The following is a 17,751-nucleotide window of genomic DNA, read 5'->3' as shown; positions in this document are numbered from 1 at the left end:
TTTAGTCAAAATTGAGAGCTGGTAGGTAAGATTACATTCTAAATAATAAAAAAATAACAACTAATTACCTAGGTCGAACTTAAAACTTGGTGACAAAACATTTTAAAACAATTATAACTAAGTAACCGAATCCCTGATGTATCATGCAGTAGTTATCAACATTTTGCATAGGGCACTCACTTTATGCACCCACAAATTTCTTCTACCAATTCCTATTCATTCATGAATGAGTTTTCCAATATGTAAGAAAACACATTCCAGATAATAAGAAGAAACACTTGATTTCCAGTTTATACTTAAACTGTATAAGTTGGCCTCTACTGACCAGGAGTTAGTACTACGCATTAAGTTCAAGGTTTTTCCAGCTTCAATGCGAACCATTGTACACAAAAAATAGTTGATACTTCAGGCTAGATTTTTAGGATATCACAAGCTATCAATGATGGTAATTAAATCTAGAGTTATGCTTACAAGACATTAACTACTAACAAACTGAATCATGCAAAAAGCAAAATAAATTCCCAGCATACAGGAAATCCTCTCAATCTTGATTAAATTCCTATGCCGCAGACTACTAGCAATTACAGGATACCGAAACCATCCATGTTCTCACTCATAAAACAAGGACAATAAACAAATTTGTAAGCAAAGGAAGCTAAACATAAATGGAACTTCATGGGCACAGACAGAAGTGCACAGCTAAAGAAAATCTCTCTTCCTAAATGCGGGATCGCGTCTCTCCCATGCTGGCTTTCTCTCATTTTCAATGTCCCTCTCGATCAGTCCTTTTATTGGCTTCATGACAAGGAAATACTGCAGAGAGGAATAATAAAATAAACAGATGAGAAAGAAATCAATGCTCCCGTCAAAAACAAATGAGCCTCAAAGTTCACATCGTGCTTACTTGGAGAGCAAACACAAGAGGAATCCATAATTTTCCTCTCTGATTCGGATTTGGCCCTTCAATCAAATTCTTGTCAACATGAATAGACACACTTTTGTTCAATGCGATTTCTGTGATTGTTTGGACTAGATGGGGAATCCAAGCAGTCCCATTTGGAAGAACCTAAAACCAAGAAGTATACGTTCTCTCAATCAGACTAAGCAAGATAAATGAATGAAAAAGATATAAATAATGCAATGAATCAAATATCCAATGAATCAAATATCCAACCTTTTCATCGCTGTCATTTTTGTTGCATCTCCCACTGTTCTCAACTAAAACAACAGGCATAGAAACAGCCTAGAATTTACCCAAAAAGAAAGTAAGATATAATAAACATGGAAATGATCAGTTATAATACATAGGTGCACGAGAAGAGGCATGTTCAAAATGCATCAGATAACAATTTTTGAATTTCAAATTATTAAAAAATGAACGAAAACAAAAAGAAAAGCCGGACTTTTTTCTATGCAAGAAAGAAACATATATACAAGTCTATACCCAACAAGAAAGTTAATTTATACATCAGAATGATGCTCTCGCAATCCTCAGAACATCTATCAAATAAATCCAGGTTGACACCGTGTTAAGTTTTGAAAATGGGCACTGTTACCAAAATAAGGATAAGCTAAGAATCCTGGTTGGTTGCTTTATACAGGGGCATTATTAATTTTTTTTCCTTTAAAATTAATTAATTGGTATCCTTGGGTCATTGCTTCAGTTCTGTCTCATAATACCCTTAATAATTAAGCATCATCTTCACCCACCAGAGAAACAAATCATGCACCACTATAATTTATTTCTACAATTATTTTTCTTTGATGTATTTTTTTTTCTATAACAATTTTAAGTGTTGGCATATATAGGTTGTGTTGTCTTAATTATCTTGGCTTTATTAAGGATAATGTATCCTTGAAATCCCATAGATTTTAACTTCAATCAGATATATCAGTTGACAGGATAAACTAAGCAGACTGTCAAATTTAACTCTCCTTACACTCAACAAAAATCCAAAGGGGCACCTATACTATGCAGAGGTCAACCGGTAATGTCATAGAACAGAATACTAGCAGGGATTAATAAAATTATGAATTAACACAAAGGGAAAGCTTGCCAACAAATATTTATGCTCATAGTATCAAACCAGCAGTCAGTAAAATAACCACTACAGCGGTATGGCACATAATGGGACAACACCATTTGAATATTAGAAATACGAATTAATAATGTATAATGCACATAGATAAATGCCAAAAATACCTAAAATAATTTATCAATAATAACAAAAGTTCATAATCTTAAGCCAATCACTCGAGTTGATGACCCAAGTCAAGGGATAAAGAAACTGCATGGCAACCCCTGCATTGCACAATTTTTTTGAAAAACCAAAGTGGGAAAGAGGGTAAAAGAGAGTAAACGACACAAGTCAAGGAATAAAAACTAGAGCGCACCCCCAAGCATAGCAGTCTTTTGAAAAACAGAGGCATAGGGAATAAAAGATAGAGTGAAGTGGAATAAAAAGTGAGCCCCGCAGCTCTGTCCAGAGGACAGGTGATAATGGCTGGACAGTTTTAGAATACTATTCATAAAGAACAATATTGAGGTCAAAACTCATGAGAACTTGGAAGACAAGGGGAACAACCAAGAAACAACACAACAGTAAAATGAAATACCCGTGCTTGTCCGTTGGACAGAGAAAAGAGATCTCGGTAGGAGAGAACAGAAAAGAAGGCACAAAAAGAGTAACAGTTAGAAGCAACTAAAAAACTGAAATCATAGCCATAGGTTTGCGGGAAATGAAGGTGCTCTTGGCCGGTGATGCTGTTTGGTTTCATGTTCACTGTCACCTTTTCACAATAAAAACAGAGTAGGTCTCTCACTTTCTCTGAAATAAAGATTAGAATGTATATATAAAGAAAAAACTGATCACTTGTCCCACAAATTATGCGTAATGAAGGGATTTTCCTGTCAACAGTAGTGGCAGCAACGACCACAAATTTTGGGAGTGACCAATATCCATGATTGAGACACCAGCCACACAAGCACTTTCACTATGGAGCCTAGAATAGCGGTCTGGCATCTCCATTGCTGTGCCACTATAGAACACTATTTACAACTACTTTTATGTTGTGCCTCAATATTTTAAAACCAGACAAACCTATGAACCAGTTAAAAAAGAGGTTAAAGGTTTTGAGGCAGAGCTGTAGTTGAGCCAGGGTTAAGCTGGAACCATAAATTCGTTCAAGTCCCACAAATAAATGATACAAGTAAAAATTGTATACAGAATACTATATTACATTATAAACACAATTGATAATAAACATAATAAATTTAGTTAACATTAAAAATTCATCACACCATTTACCATATATACACATATTATATAGCCAATATGCTAATTATATAATATGGACAATATACGAAAAATCTATATTGCGAAATAGATACTCTCATATGCCCCAGGTAGGAGTCCATCACCTTTCACGGGTCCTGGTTCAATTCATAGAATCGTCACTTTCTTGGTCAATTCTTAAACCTTAAAAAGGCATATCAAATTTAAAATAGTATGAGACGTAATTTAGAGAGAAACAGTGTTGTGGTTGAACACCACCCTACCAGTGTACCTTTCCTAGATTAAAATCTAGGTTTATTCTTTGGTGAAAAATCTTAAAAAAAAAATGAACTAGTTCAATCTATCAATGCATGTTTGATTCACAAATTTCAAATACAGTTTTCAGCTAACCAGGTTTGGGGTCAAGTGGTCAGCCAGTGAACCAACAGATGGTTAACCCACACAGCCCATCCAGACAGTTCAAATCGGGGTTTCAAAACATTGTTCAGTACCATTATGGCCATACACATAAATTGGTCAAGGTAAAAAATGTAGTGAAGCTATATATACAAATCAATATGCACCAAAGTAAATAAAAACCTAAATAAGGTAACGCTTTTGGAAAACATGATCAACTGAATGGACAATCTTTTTCTTCCAATTTATGGTTATCAATAGCAGCTCTATCACATCAAAGTGCTGCATTGTGACTGGTCCCAGCTACAGAAACTACAACACCAGAGGGTTAATGTGTTGTGTTGTCATACCCACAACACATGAATGCCCAAAATCATTGCAATTTACAGCTGTGGCAGCCACTGTGCTGAAAATAAGGGGGTAAAACTTCTCTTTACCACTAGTCCAACAACCTTATGGGGTTATTTCTATGATTTCATCCCTTTTTTTCATAATAAGAAAAAGCTCTCAAAACCTGTTTTTAGCTTTATTCACATAACGTACACTTTTCTCTTATCTGTTTCAATATGAATCCCCCGAACTAAGTATTTTCTGTCACATAAATCCACTTTTTAGTTTTTCACAAACTGTAATAAGTTGATAGTTTGCACATCCTCAACTTCCTTCAATTCTCACAAAAAGTCTTGAGAAGGTATGACATTTTCAGAATCTTTTACTTCAATGGTTACCCGGGATGCAGTTAAGCCAAAATCCAGTTGGAGGCTTAATTTGATTTATAGACTTTTAAGGTTATTGACTTCTGTTTTTAGCTGTATACCAAGAGTTTTCATTATTAATTATGGATATATCTTTCACTTCATCTAATTTTTATATTTGAGCCTTTGCGTAGGAGTAACTTCAATTATTTAGCTCGTAACTACCATCTTGAAAATTGCAGCGATCCTGCAGTCTGAGATCCCACTATACCAGTTTTCGGGTTGGCTGCACTGTCCCCCACCATTTGGGATTTATGACTACATGCCGATTCAAAGGAACAGAGCACTTAAACGAAAATGCTTTGACTTCTGATGCTTACAATTTTGACAAACTTAGAAGCATTTGAAGTATAAGATTCAATTTACAGATATAAATACCTGAAAGGCTTCTTTCTTTATCTTGGCACCTGACCTAAGAACCTTCAAGAGAGCCTCAGATCTTTGTGAGAAGAAGTCATCATAAGGCAATCCATCTGGTGGAGAGAACTGCGCATGCGTGAGTGCTACTATAGCTTTGTTCCATATTCCTTTGCCAAAACTATCTGTTATAGCTTTGGCAACTAATTTATCCAAGTTGTCCACTCGATACACATCCAAGCGATCCACATAAAGCAACACATCTATGGTCTTGTTCAGAAGAAAACTACTTACACAAACACAGATTGCCACAAAACAAGAAGAAAAAGAGCAGACACAGTTAAAAAACATTTCTAAGACCATATACATGCTTGCAGGTAAAGCGTCACACGATAAACACAAGCAATTAAGCACATACCGCTTTATTATATCAAGTGCCATATCATTGATGTATCCCCCTTCAATGAGACCAGGAGTGTCGATAATGTTCAATGTAAAACCAGCCCTTGATCGTGACACCATCACAGGTCGTGGCCCTTCCGACTTTGCGAAAATACAACAACATCACATAAACAAATAATCGGACAACAGCACAATAACCACCCTTAGACCTTCATTGAAAGTATCATCTCATACCTGGAAAGGACTGATCGAAACCACTCTTTCCCCAATGATGGAGTTAACAGTTGAAGATTTTCCAACACCCCCTTTTCCCATCACAAGTATAGTCAAGGAGTTCACATTCTACACCATAACAAACATGAAATTCTCAGGAAGAAAACAGACAAGCAAACGAGTATACAACAGAAAACAAAAACAATAAACACGAAACATAGGTATAATTTGAGAGGGTAAATAAAAACAAAACCTCTTGTTTAAGTTTTCCCAAGAGTTCAAGCAACTTGGTCTGAGTAGCAGGGGCGAATGTATTGATTCCAGACCACTCACGGATAATTTGGGACGCCATCGAAGATATTCTACGAAGACACGGAAAACAGAAAAATAAAATCAAAAGACAAAAACAATTGCGTTTTGGTCCATATTCCACAACACACCAGGAAAACCTAACCGGCTAAAACAACAGATATCGTTAACCAAAGATTCAGCTCAATTACGAAATGTAACTCGAAATCACAACAACAGTCTCTAAAATACTGGCACGAAAAGGAAAAATAATAATTCGTGGGAGATAATAAACCTTGCGGCGAACACTGTGGAAATGTAATGTTGCGGTGAAGAAATAGAGAACAAAGAGAGTGATGAAATGAGAGAGTAAAGAGAAGATAATAGGTTATTCTTAAATAAAGAGAAAACGAGAGAGGTTAGAATAGTGTAATAGAAGTACTGCACCGCCCTTACCCTCTTATCCGACTATTCCAGGTTCCGCTTTGTGATAGCAGCAGCGCCCCCACTTCCCCAACTCTCTTCTCCTTTAAATATCATGTATTTCTTTACTTTAAAAATTAATTATTTTATTTTAAATTATAATTCTTTAAGAGTGAAGATTTTACATTACCCAAAAAAAAAAACTCCTGTGAAAAATCTAATAAGTTTATTTATAATTTTACAAATATATATATATATATATATATATATATATATATATATATATATATCAAATATTATAATTATTTTATAATAAAATTTGTAAATGATGTCTAAGAAATTTCAGAAATTAAATAAAATGTAATTTCATGATATGCTAGTTTTAAAATAGACATCGTCTTTTGTTATTGTGTTTTAAATCCTATAAAGAAATAATTTTGTTTTCTTACAATATAGTGTAGCAGTTCAGATTTTCTTTGTTATTGTGTTTTAAATCCTATAAAGAAATAATTTTGTTTTCTTACAATATAGTGTAGCAGTTCAGATTTTCCACGGATACCTTATGCAACTTTATGCTTTAAATCCTATAAAGAAATAATTTTGTTTTCTTACACTATGGTGTAGCAGTTAAGATTTTCCACGGGCATAAAATTTGATCCACAAGAAAAGCGAGAAGATAACGAAACAGAACAGCATCAGAATGTCGAGCCAGAGAAGAACGAGTTTCATAAACTCCCAAACGACGACGTCGCAACAGATCCGTCCCTCCGTCATCACGTGGTTCCTCCAGCGACCGCACTCCATCCCCTTCCTTCTCGCCATCTTCCTCTTACTCGCGTGGATCTCACTCCGCGTCCAGCGCGACTACCACACTCCCCCTTACTCCTCCCACCGCGACGCGCTCGTCAACCTCGTCAGGTTCCACTCTCTCCACGTCGCCACGGACAACCGCGGCTGGCTCTTCGATCCTATCGCTCTCGCACTCGATTCCGGCCTCTCAGGTTTCAATCCTGTCTTTCTTCGTGCAATTTCAATGCGTCGTCGTTTCGAGGTGTTGTCGTTGTTCTTGGTTCGTTCGGCATGGAGAGAGAGATTTTGAGAGTTATTTATTTCGTGTTGTGTTGTGCTGTGCAGGTGGAGCTGTGACGTGTTCGTCGATTCATGTGGGAGAAATTCGGCCTGGGAAGCGAAGAGGAAATCACAGACACCACTATTGTAACGAGACTTTCCTCATCTGGGGCGCTACAACCAGGTTTAGGGTAACAACCTGCTCTTACTCATCTTCTTCGTCACTCTATGTCTTCTCACTATACATTCTCACTTGTAATTAAAAAAATATATACTTAGTATTTTTGTTTTAATTCTTGTAATTAAAAATTCATTTCCACCATTTTAATTTCTCTTATATGTAACATGTTTTAACTTTTACTTTCTAAATTCAGACTAACTATATTTATTGAACTTAAAGTGAATGTTTATGAAATAAGTGATTTTTAAAAGAATTACTTATTTAGGAAGCAGATAGACTTTACTTTTTTGTAAAAAAAAAAAAATACACAGAAAATTACTTATTTTTAACATAAATATAGAAAGAAAGTTGAAATCTATTTATCTCATTAAATTAGGGAAAAAAAAATACAATCATATTTATCCATAATTTGGTTATTAAAATAATTTCTTAAAAGTGCTTATTTTATTAAAAAAATCTTATTTTCAAAAGAAAACTACGTACAAACACCATTAAATCAGCATGTATAAAGGCTAAAAATATTAAAATCTATATGTGAGTATAGGAACTAAATAAGTAATTAAATATGAAAAATAAATTTTTAAATAACCCATGTTTAATATTTTTATTTAATTGAAATAAGATGATATAATTTTTATATTATTATCTAACTTAAAAAAGTTAAAAGGGATTGGCACATGGTAAATTTCTTCAATTGCCAGTACACCGAAATTAAACTTTGTTTTAAAGGAAAATGACTAAATTATTAAAACGATAAGAAAACAAGATTTTTGTTATGAAATATTGTTAATCATGACTTTGTGAATCATGAGTTGCAAAATGGTTGAATATGTATGCAGTTGGAGAACAGTGAGCAAGATGATGGTTATGCTGAAGTGATCATTGACAGGGATGAAATTGCTGTAGCTACAAGTCCAGTTGACAAAGCTCATGCTTTAGTGAACATTGATTCCACTCGGAGTATCTTCTTTATAGGTTGTCAAGACAGTGTTATAAACACTAATGCCTCAAATACTGACTTTAATGTTTGGAAAGATCTTTGAACATTTTTTCATTTTTTTATTCTGAATCTGAAATGTATCTGAGCCAGCATGATGAAATTTTAACCTATCACTTGTCTATATGTATATGGAGCTTAGCTGCAAATTCGGTTGATGATGAATGTGAGGATTTTACAAGGAAAGAAAGATAGATCCAAGGGAAATAGTGTTATGTTTTGACCTTAGGCACAGTAAACAGGGGCTTGTTCCAAACATTCTAACCTTGGACTTGTTTTTAAGAAAAGAATTCAAAATACTAACTCTTTCGTAATGAATTTTAAACATAGGATTTGTTTTTTCCAAATCAAACTAATTTTGTAATATAAATTATTGGGTTAAGTATTATTTTAGTCCCCGAACTTTGACACAAAATTGGAATTCGTCTCTGTCTGAAATTTCGATACATTTTGGTCCCTAAACTTTAGAAATGAATGAATATAGTTCTTTTAACCCTAAATTTTGACTCAAAATTGGAATTCGTTCCTGTTTGAAATTTCAATACATTTTGGTCCCTAAATTTTAGAAATGAATGAATATAGTCATTTTATCCCAATTATGTTTACTTTTGTTTGACGTATTGAATGCTTTTTATATTAATATTGGAGTTTTTTACATTGTTTGACACATTCGTGGGTTCAATATCTATTGAGAAATATGTTCGACATTTCAAAAAAAGTTAACGTAATTGAGTTAAAAGGATTATATTCATTCATTTTTAATGTTTAGAGATCAAAATATATTGAAGTTTCGGACAAAGACAAATTCCAATTTTGGATCAAAGTTTAAGGACTAAAAACATACTTAACCCTAAATTATTTGGGCACAAAGAATGATACTTAAGGTTTACAAGTTAGGATGTTTAATTTGAATGGGAAACTCCTATGGTGTTCCATAACTTCCTTGTCCTTCTACCTCACATTTGTGTGGCCGGTGGGAGAAATGCACAAACTATACGAGGTTTACTTGCACGCAAGGGCTGTATGATGAACACAACAATGATAAGATTAATTAATTAACTTATTTTAAACAAAAATATGTTTATAAACCTTAGCTTATCTTGCAAGTAATCTGAGAATGGCCATGTGATAGCTTAGCTTTACTTTTTAGTTCAGAGATTTAACTAAAAAAAATCGAAAGTTCGTCTATTAGATCTTTTATTTAAAAAAAAAAATCAGTTGTTTGAAATTCTTGAAAGTCATGAATCCATTCAAAAGAATGTAGTATATATTTAAGAGACCAAAATAAACAAATGATCTGTGCAAATTAATAAAATTTGAAAGTTCTCAATAATTAGAGATTCTATGTAGAGAATCTGCTTACACTTATCAACCTACTGTAAAATGATCAAATAGATTATAGGCAAACGAACCTAGCCTTAGCTGATTGATTGTATACGTGTCTTTGGATAACCAATCACACGAGATATCATTTTCAAGTGTTTGAGTCGATTCATATACGTGAAGGGACTAACTATTATTGCTGTTGCTTAGACTTGGATCAAACTTTCAAGATTCCAGAGACAGTCAAAAGTCCAAGTTAAATATTCTTCTTTTCTTAACAAAAGTTACTTCAAAGTTAAATAGGAAACGCGTTCTTTCTTTCTTGTTACTTATACCAGAAAGGAAACAAAAAAAGGTAGATTTGACGAAATTCATCATGTCACCATTCATTCACCCTTTTCATAATTTTCAAGAAAAATCCCTTTCTTCATCCAAATTTTCAACGAGGTAACAACGTGAGATTCACCAATTAGAATCTTTAAATTGAACTTGTGATCGAAATTAGTGATTCCCGCGGCTAACGATTTTGCAGGCTGCAACATAAATTACTGTAATTATTGTTTCCCAAATAACATTCCAAAGTTGCAATTGTTAGTTGAGCAAAGTTCTTCACACATGCCATGCTTTTGTCGAAAACCGAAGTTCCCTGGCTTGTAAGCCAACACAAACGTCTCACAATGTTGCTTGTGGCAAATCCAAAAAGAGGTAGCCAAATGCAATGCTCCCCCGAGAACTATATAAATGGAGGAAACTGAGCGAGCAATAATCACACAGAGAAACCAATCTTTCGGACAAACTTTGTTTCATTCACTGTCTTCACATCATCGAAGTGAAACCAAACAATGGAGGCGCTGAAGAACAGGGTGGCTGTTTTGGTGGGGTGCAATTACCCAAACACCGGAAATGAACTGCATGGTTGCATAAACGATGTGTTAACCATGAAGGAGACTCTGGTGAAGCGATTTGGATTTGATGAAAGAAACATTGAGGTGCTCACCGATGCACCAAACTCTTCCAAAATGCCCACTGGTGCTAACATCAAGCAGGCACTGGCTAAGATGGTTGATGGAGCAAAAACAGGGGATGTGCTATATTTTCACTACAGTGGACATGGAACCAGAATCCCTTCCAAGAAACATGGCCACCCCTTCCACCATGAGGAGGCTATTGTGCCTTGTGACTTCAATCTCATCACTGGTTTGTGTTATTGTATAGTTACTTCATTCATTCATCTTTAACCCTATTTTGCACGATAACTCCAAATCATTAAGCATGCTGAGGAAAAGTAGTTGATCAAAAATAAGTTTTGAAAATGTCATTACTCATTTTCTGGTGTGATGTAACTTACAGATTTGGATTTCCGGCAACTAGTAAACAGGCTAGCAAAAGGTGCAAGCTTGACAATCCTCTCAGACTCGTGCCACAGTGGAGGCCTCATCGACAAAGAGAAAGAGCAAATAGGTCCATCTTCATCTCAAAAAGGTCTCACATCGAAAACCGGTTACACCCTTACCAAGAAGGCAATCCCTTATGACTCCATACTGGAACACCTCTCTTCCCTATCAAAAGCGACCGCCACGGACATCGGCACTTACATGCAAGAACTCTTTGGCTCCGACGCGAGTTTGAGGTTTCAAACGGCGTCGCATGCTCTGTTGGGGGCGATAGGACCCGACGAGGGGATCCTGCTGAGCGGGTGCCAGGCGGACGAGACGTCGGCGGACATGAACCCTGGCGTCGCCGGAAAAGCCTACGGGGCGTTCAGCAACGCGGTGGAGACGGTGGTGAGGGAGGAGGGTGGGTTGAGCAACAGAGAGGTGGTGGTGAGGGCGAGGAAGGTGCTGCAAGGTCAGGGATTTGATCAGCATCCTTGCCTCTATTGCAGTGATGAGAAAGCTTATGCTACCTTCCTTGGACATCCTCAGAAAACAGAACACTATATGTGAGATGTGAGATGTGTGCAGAGTTTGATGTGTGATATGGTTGATTACATAATGTTATGTTGCTGTATGAATGTTGTCATTTACATTTTCTCTTTGTTGGTTTGATAACCCTTCTGTATTGTTTTTTTCTCTCCTATTTTACTCTTCAAAAATATTACAATTTAATTTAAAAATATTACAGTTCGATTTAAAATCAGTGAAATTTGATTAAAAAATAATATAATTTGATTAAAACTAATATAGTTTAGTTTAAAATTAGTATAATTCGAATTAAAATTAATGCAATTAAGTTAAAAAATATGTTAGAAGTGGACTTTAAATCTTACTCAACCTCCACAAAATCAGTTTATAAGGCAAGGTTTGAACCTCACTATATATATATATATATATATATATATATATATATATATATATATATATATATATATATATATATTATGAAATTGTCTTATCTTTAGTTAATGTGGGACTTCCAACATTGTGTTAGTCAATTTCAACTTCGTCTAGACCAATTACTTATCTTTTATATTCTGTTACATTTTGTGATATATAAAGAGTGTATATGAATAAAATAAAATAATAAATTCCTCTTCTAACATATCTCATATATATATATATATATATATATATATCATAGATATCATATCTTTCATATTTTCACAATCTTTAAAAATTCTCAACACTCATAATATTTCATACTATAATAATATAACTCATAATATTTTATATTGTAATATGATTCATAAAATTTTATAAGTTCGCTTCCAATTAAGTTTGCATCAAACTTTTAATATCAAAATACGGATTTAAGTAAATGTTTAATATATATATATATATATATATATATATGAATCTTTATTCCAAAACAAAATATAAAAAAATTACTTTTGAACCTACATTCTCATTTTTATTTAATGAATTTTTTTTGTATTTATTTTCTTAACAAATGGAATGTAAACTTAAGATTTCAGCAGATATTTTTAATCTCAGAGTAATGGGTTTCATTCAGATATGTTTAATAATTTTTTAAAACACATAAATGAGAATAATACGATTTGTCTTTTAAAAATTAGTCCAAAAGAGTTAAAATACTTTTAAATTTCTAAAAACCCAACTTCACATTAAATAGTCAAAATGTCTCTTAAGGATTTAATCATATTTTTTAGCCCAAATCAATTATTTCATGAAATTCATGGAATAAAACAAATTTTATGGTATAAAATAATTTTCAGAGTATTATAAAATATATATCAGTGCTCCCTTATAAACAAATGGGTTGGCGCTATATTTAAAATTACAAGTTTTTTTTAAAAATATACATTTTTTTAGTGAATAAATAATAAGGCTAAAAAAATACAGGAAAAATAGAATCCATTAGTTTTATACTTAGAGTAAATGGGAGCTAATTACTTCTTCTTTTCATTGATACATGTAATTTTTGTTAACACTTTTTTGTAAGATTTGAGAAAGAAAGAAATTTGAGAGTTCTTGCAAGCATTTGAAATGGGAAGCAAAGCGTGAAAAAGTGAAGAAGGGGCTTCTCAGTGCAATCTCAACCTTTCTCCTGTACTCCCAATAATTACCCTTTTAATCCTAATTAATTTTTACCTGTATGGGTGGTTGAAAGCAATGAAAAGTGAATTTACTACACTACTAGTGCTTTTCTTTTTATCTCTGCAAAGTCTACACCCCTAAAATATTTCATCTTTTCGTTTTGTTAATTTTTTTTGTATTGCGGATGTTGACATCCGCTTCAGAAAAATATGAAATGGATGTCAACATCCGTTTCAGAAAAATGTCAAATGGATGTCGACATCCGTTTCGTTAATTTTTTGGTTTTTTTTGTATTGCGGGTGTCGACATCCGTTTCATAAAAATGTAAAACGGATATCGACATTCGTTTCGATAATTTCTATGTCGGGGTTGGACTGCTCGAACTTGGAGATGGCATATTCGTTCTCGTTGAGGAAGACAGTGCGCCCCTGGTGGTTGAGTGCAACCCAAAAGAGGGACTCGTGAGTGAGACCGAAGACGAGGAAGTTGGGGCGCGACGTGAGGAGAAAGGGCTTTGGAGAGGGCGGCGAGCTCTGCGGAGGACATGGGCTTGGCAGAGACGTTGGAGGCGGGGGCGTAATGGAGGAGCGCTTTGGAGACGGAGGGCGGGAGAGTGGAGAGGGAGGCGGCAGAGGTTGAGGCGGCGGTGGAGGAGATAGTTGTGGTGATGAGGGTACAGGTGAAGAGTAGTGTAGAGAAGAGGATGAAGAAGAAAAAATGAGAGGCGGTGGGAAGAGAAGAGTGTTATGGCGTTGGTTGGTAGAAGGGTTTGTACTTCAAGCAACATAATGATTTAGTTAATGATACATGATCTTTTGACATACAACACACTTTCACTAGCTAAAGTGGAAGATAAACTGTTAGGTTGGCCTGAGCAAAAAATCCTAACCCATCCGAAACCATTTTACCCGAACAAAAAAACATGTGTGCGGATCGGTTTGTATGGATCGGGTTAAACTGAATAAAATTTTTCCTGTCCAGATGGATTTACATGGTCAGGCTCAATATTTAACTCTAAAAACCATATATACCCGACCCATATATTTAATTATAAAATCAAAATTTTCATTCCAGACCTTAATATTTTGCCGCCTACTTCTCTTCCTCATACAAAAATCTTAATTCATTGTCACGATACTTCCATCTCCAAAGCAGTGGCCCTTCCTTTGGCTTCCCTCGCCTCCACGCAGTTTATCTCTTCCCTCTCTCTAAGCATCAAATATCTTCTTCATTCATTCAATCTCTTCTTCATCCATTCGATCAAAACCCTTATGTTTGGGGAAGACGACGTTCAGATCTGTCCCAAACCACAAACGCGACTTCACTGGCGTAGATCTACAATGCGAGCCACCGCGAGTCATTGCGAGCCACCGCATTCATTAAAAGCAATCACCTTTATCTTTTTCAAATGTACTTGTTCATTACGTTTTTTTAGTGATTCATCTAAATATATGATATTCATAAAAAGTTCTCAACTTTAGTGAGAATCAACTTTAGGGTTCATAAAAATGGTTGCTATTTTGAAGGAAGATGTAAATTTGATATAGAAGGAGGGAACAACTCGTACCTCTGTTTCTTTGTTGTCTGTTTTGTTGTAGGTTTGTTCTGGGAGTCTCAAGTTTCATTATTGTTTTTTTTTTTGGAGTTTCAAGCTTCATATTTGTTCTTTTTGTGGTAGTTTTCAATTTTGTTCTAGCTGTTCTTTGAAATTTTTAACGTGTTTTTCTCAAATTTCTGTTGTAGATTCAGTCATAATTTTTTTTTATTAATTTGATTTAACCCGATCAATCCACCCGAATGAATTCGTCTGAATAAATCTATATTCGTATTAACCCGACGTATTAACCTGTCGGAATGGATATTAAAATTTAAAATATTGCTTAGGTTGGATGGGATAGTCCAACCCGACCCTAGCTCACTCCTGCTGTTAGGTACCAAGAATAGAAACGAGAAGAGAAGAAATAGAACAAAAGAGGAATAGAATCTACAAATCTACAAGATGGAATAGAACAACTCCCTTTTACCTCCTCCTCCTATCTATTTACCTCTAAAATCCCATCTAACTGTCTAGCCCTTCTACTCACAAATTACAGTAACTTTCCTAACTCCTAATATAAATTGATTTGTAGAAATAGAAACATATGACGCATTCTCTCTCTCTTTCAAAGCCTCTAAAATCATGTAATTTATTCCTTGAAGTTTAAACCACGTGATAACAATCTCATCTGTTTTCTCCCTGTTTTGTATCACATACAATTCCCCCTATTTTAATTAGAAACGACACAATCAAAGCACACAGACATAATTCTTTTGTTTGATAACAGTGAAATTTAAACCATTGAATGAAAGAAATTTCCCAAGCAACAAAGAATCCTACAATTCCCTTCTCTACTTTATCCTATGAGTTATAGCAGTTTTTTGACATTTAAAGATTGAACCAACTTGAAATATAAAATTCAATACTTTTATGATAAGAAAGCATAATAGTTAAGGAAGCAATGATGACAATTAAAAAAGAATGCAATCTGACCATGTAAATGATCCTCCAAAGACCCCCAATGGCATAAATTCATAAACAAGCAGCCGCTGATCAGCATCTGCACAATAACCAATTAAATTCACAAGATTGGGATGATGTAAGAGACTAAGCATGAGAACTTCCACCAAAAATTCTCGATTTCCTCGGAGAAAGAGGACGACAAATTTTAACATAACGGATGTCGACATCCCTTTTGTATTTTTCTGAAGTAAATATCAACACCCGTAATGTATTTAGAAAACGAAAATTTTTAACAGTGTCGACATTGTTTCGTATTTTTTTTAAGCGGATGTCCACATATGCGATGCTTAAAAGGAATAAGAAACGAATGTTGATATTCGCAGTTCAATCGCTTGAAATAGATGACATCTGTAATTGAAAATTTCAGTAAAAAAATTGTTTAAAGATTTGTGGATTAAATTGTTTAAAAGATGAATATACTCATCTATTGCACACATTATTGCACACACCATTTCAGCATTCGTAAAATCAAATCAAATATAGATAAATGGCACAGGAAAACTTAACTGAATGCTTCGCAATGGAGTGTGGAACGAATGGAGAGGCAAATTGAAAATTTATTCTTTCAGTTACTTTTTACCGTTTCGTTTTTACCATGGACAAAGATGAAAATACAAAAGTTTTTGGGTAGTGAAGAAAGGATTGGAGATGCAGGAGAAACCCCCAGTGAAGAATTGATTATCTAGCCCAGCCAGAATATAGACATAAACGGAGATTTCTTTCTGTACTTCCAAATTTTCTTCCCGCACCCTTATACATACACTTTTTACTATTATTTGAAAGTTTTTTATTTTAAAATTGTATAATCTGAAAGAAAAAAGTTATTGTTAAATTATACAATAAAGTACTTTTTGAATGAAAAAAAATCATTTTAATTGAACAATCTGAAAGTTATTTTTTAATTTTAGATTATGCAATCTAAAAAATTTATTTTATTTTTAGATTATACAATTTAAAGATCTTTTTTAAAATATTTTTTTTAAATTACATAATCTAAAATTTATTTTTTGACTTTCAAATTATTATATAAAGAAACACTCTCAAATTACTTAATTTGAATGCTTTTCTTATAAAAAAATAATTTCAGATTTTAAAATCTATTTCTTTCTTGAATTCATTCATTGACACAACATACACCGGAGAATAACAATGAGGCCAAGGACGACCATAGCGATGCCAAAGGGTGATGGAGTGCAGGTGGAAAGTATGAGGGTGCAGAAAGAAATAGCTAACATAAACCAGCTCCATTTTTGTGGCCCAGCCAATAATGTTGTGTAAAAAGAGTTGGACCAACTACGAAAGCATCAAGATAAGCACCCTGTATTAATTCTCTACTTATTTTCTCTGTTAACATCGTAAAGTCTTTGAAGTTAGAACAGATTAACCGTTTCTTATAAGTAGATAATATAGGGTGACACAACGACGTCGCTTTGGCCGAGTGGTTAAGGCGTGTGCCTGCTAAGTACATGGGGTTTCCCCGCGAGAGTTCGAATCTCTCAGGCGACGTATTTCTTAAATTTTATTTTGATTTATTTTTAACTTTATTATGAAGATGCTTAATGATGTTTTAAAATTAATATCTTATATTTTAGCATTTATCTGCTTTTATATTATTTATGTTAAATATACTCAAACAAAATTCTTAACTTAATGATGCTATAGTTTTTTTTTTAATTTATATTCAAATATTTTCAATGTTTGTATTTTTTGAAGGATATACTTCCTTTGGTAGATTAATAAATTTAAGTACATACATTTGTAATGCTCACTAAACGAGTAATATATTATTTTATCTATAAAATTAAAATACATATATTAGGAATTTAAATAACTTACACCCTCGTCACACTAAATATGTGAAATATAAAGTAACAACTTGTATAAAATTTTGTTACTTTTAGGTTCTAACATAGAGACTATTCTTATTGTCTATTCTATTTACAATTACATAAGTTTCATATTCAACATCAAATTTTTAAAAAATTGAAATAGGAT

The 17,751-nt window shown here is 33.9% G+C and overlaps 3 protein-coding genes and 1 non-coding gene across 5 annotated transcripts; 3 read left to right on the top strand and 1 right to left on the bottom strand.

Annotated features, from left to right (window-relative positions):
- Positions 1 to 415: 415 nt before the first annotated feature.
- TOC34 (translocon at the outer envelope membrane of chloroplasts 34) lies at positions 416 to 6,291 on the bottom strand. Of its 2 annotated transcripts, none has more exons than XM_028073022.2 (8): positions 6,164 to 6,291; positions 5,673 to 5,781; positions 5,441 to 5,548; positions 5,223 to 5,347; positions 4,826 to 5,090; positions 1,175 to 1,243; positions 905 to 1,066; positions 416 to 813 (listed from the first exon to the last, which is right to left on the bottom strand). In XM_028073022.2, exons 2-8 carry the CDS (start codon positions 5,769 to 5,771, stop codon positions 700 to 702), a joined length of 942 nt encoding a protein of 313 aa, XP_027928823.1. In that variant the 5' UTR covers positions 5,772 to 5,781; positions 6,164 to 6,291; the 3' UTR covers positions 416 to 699. The 2 variants fall into 2 exon arrangements, with proteins under 2 accessions (XP_027928823.1, XP_027928831.1); XM_028073030.2 differs by lacking the exon at positions 6,164 to 6,291 and adding an exon at positions 6,003 to 6,137.
- A 416-nt stretch (positions 6,292 to 6,707) lies between these two features.
- Positions 6,708 to 8,502, top strand: LOC114178172 (RmlC-type cupin). Its single transcript, XM_028063928.2, has 3 exons — positions 6,708 to 7,131; positions 7,265 to 7,389; positions 8,219 to 8,502. Exons 1-3 carry the CDS (start codon positions 6,831 to 6,833, stop codon positions 8,420 to 8,422), a joined length of 630 nt encoding a protein of 209 aa, XP_027919729.1. The 5' UTR covers positions 6,708 to 6,830; the 3' UTR covers positions 8,423 to 8,502.
- A 1,952-nt stretch (positions 8,503 to 10,454) lies between these two features.
- MC9 (metacaspase 9) lies at positions 10,455 to 11,750 on the top strand. The gene is made up of 2 exons (XM_028061471.2): positions 10,455 to 10,896; positions 11,050 to 11,750. The coding sequence occupies exons 1-2, from the start codon at positions 10,542 to 10,544 to the stop codon at positions 11,643 to 11,645; spliced, it is 951 nt and encodes a 316-aa protein (XP_027917272.2). The 5' UTR covers positions 10,455 to 10,541; the 3' UTR covers positions 11,646 to 11,750.
- A 5,430-nt stretch (positions 11,751 to 17,180) lies between these two features.
- Positions 17,181 to 17,262, top strand: TRNAS-GCU (transfer RNA serine (anticodon GCU)). Its single transcript has one exon. It is a non-coding gene; the product is annotated as a tRNA-Ser (tRNA).
- The last annotated feature ends 489 nt before the right edge of the window (positions 17,263 to 17,751 follow it).

Source organism: Vigna unguiculata, chromosome 1 (assembly GCF_037176805.1).
Source record: "Vigna unguiculata cultivar grain cowpea cultivar isolate G323 ecotype 2 chromosome 1, ASM3717680v1, whole genome shotgun sequence".
NCBI lineage: Eukaryota > Viridiplantae > Streptophyta > Magnoliopsida > Fabales > Fabaceae > Vigna > Vigna unguiculata.
This window is presented reverse-complemented; position numbering and strand designations above follow the sequence as displayed.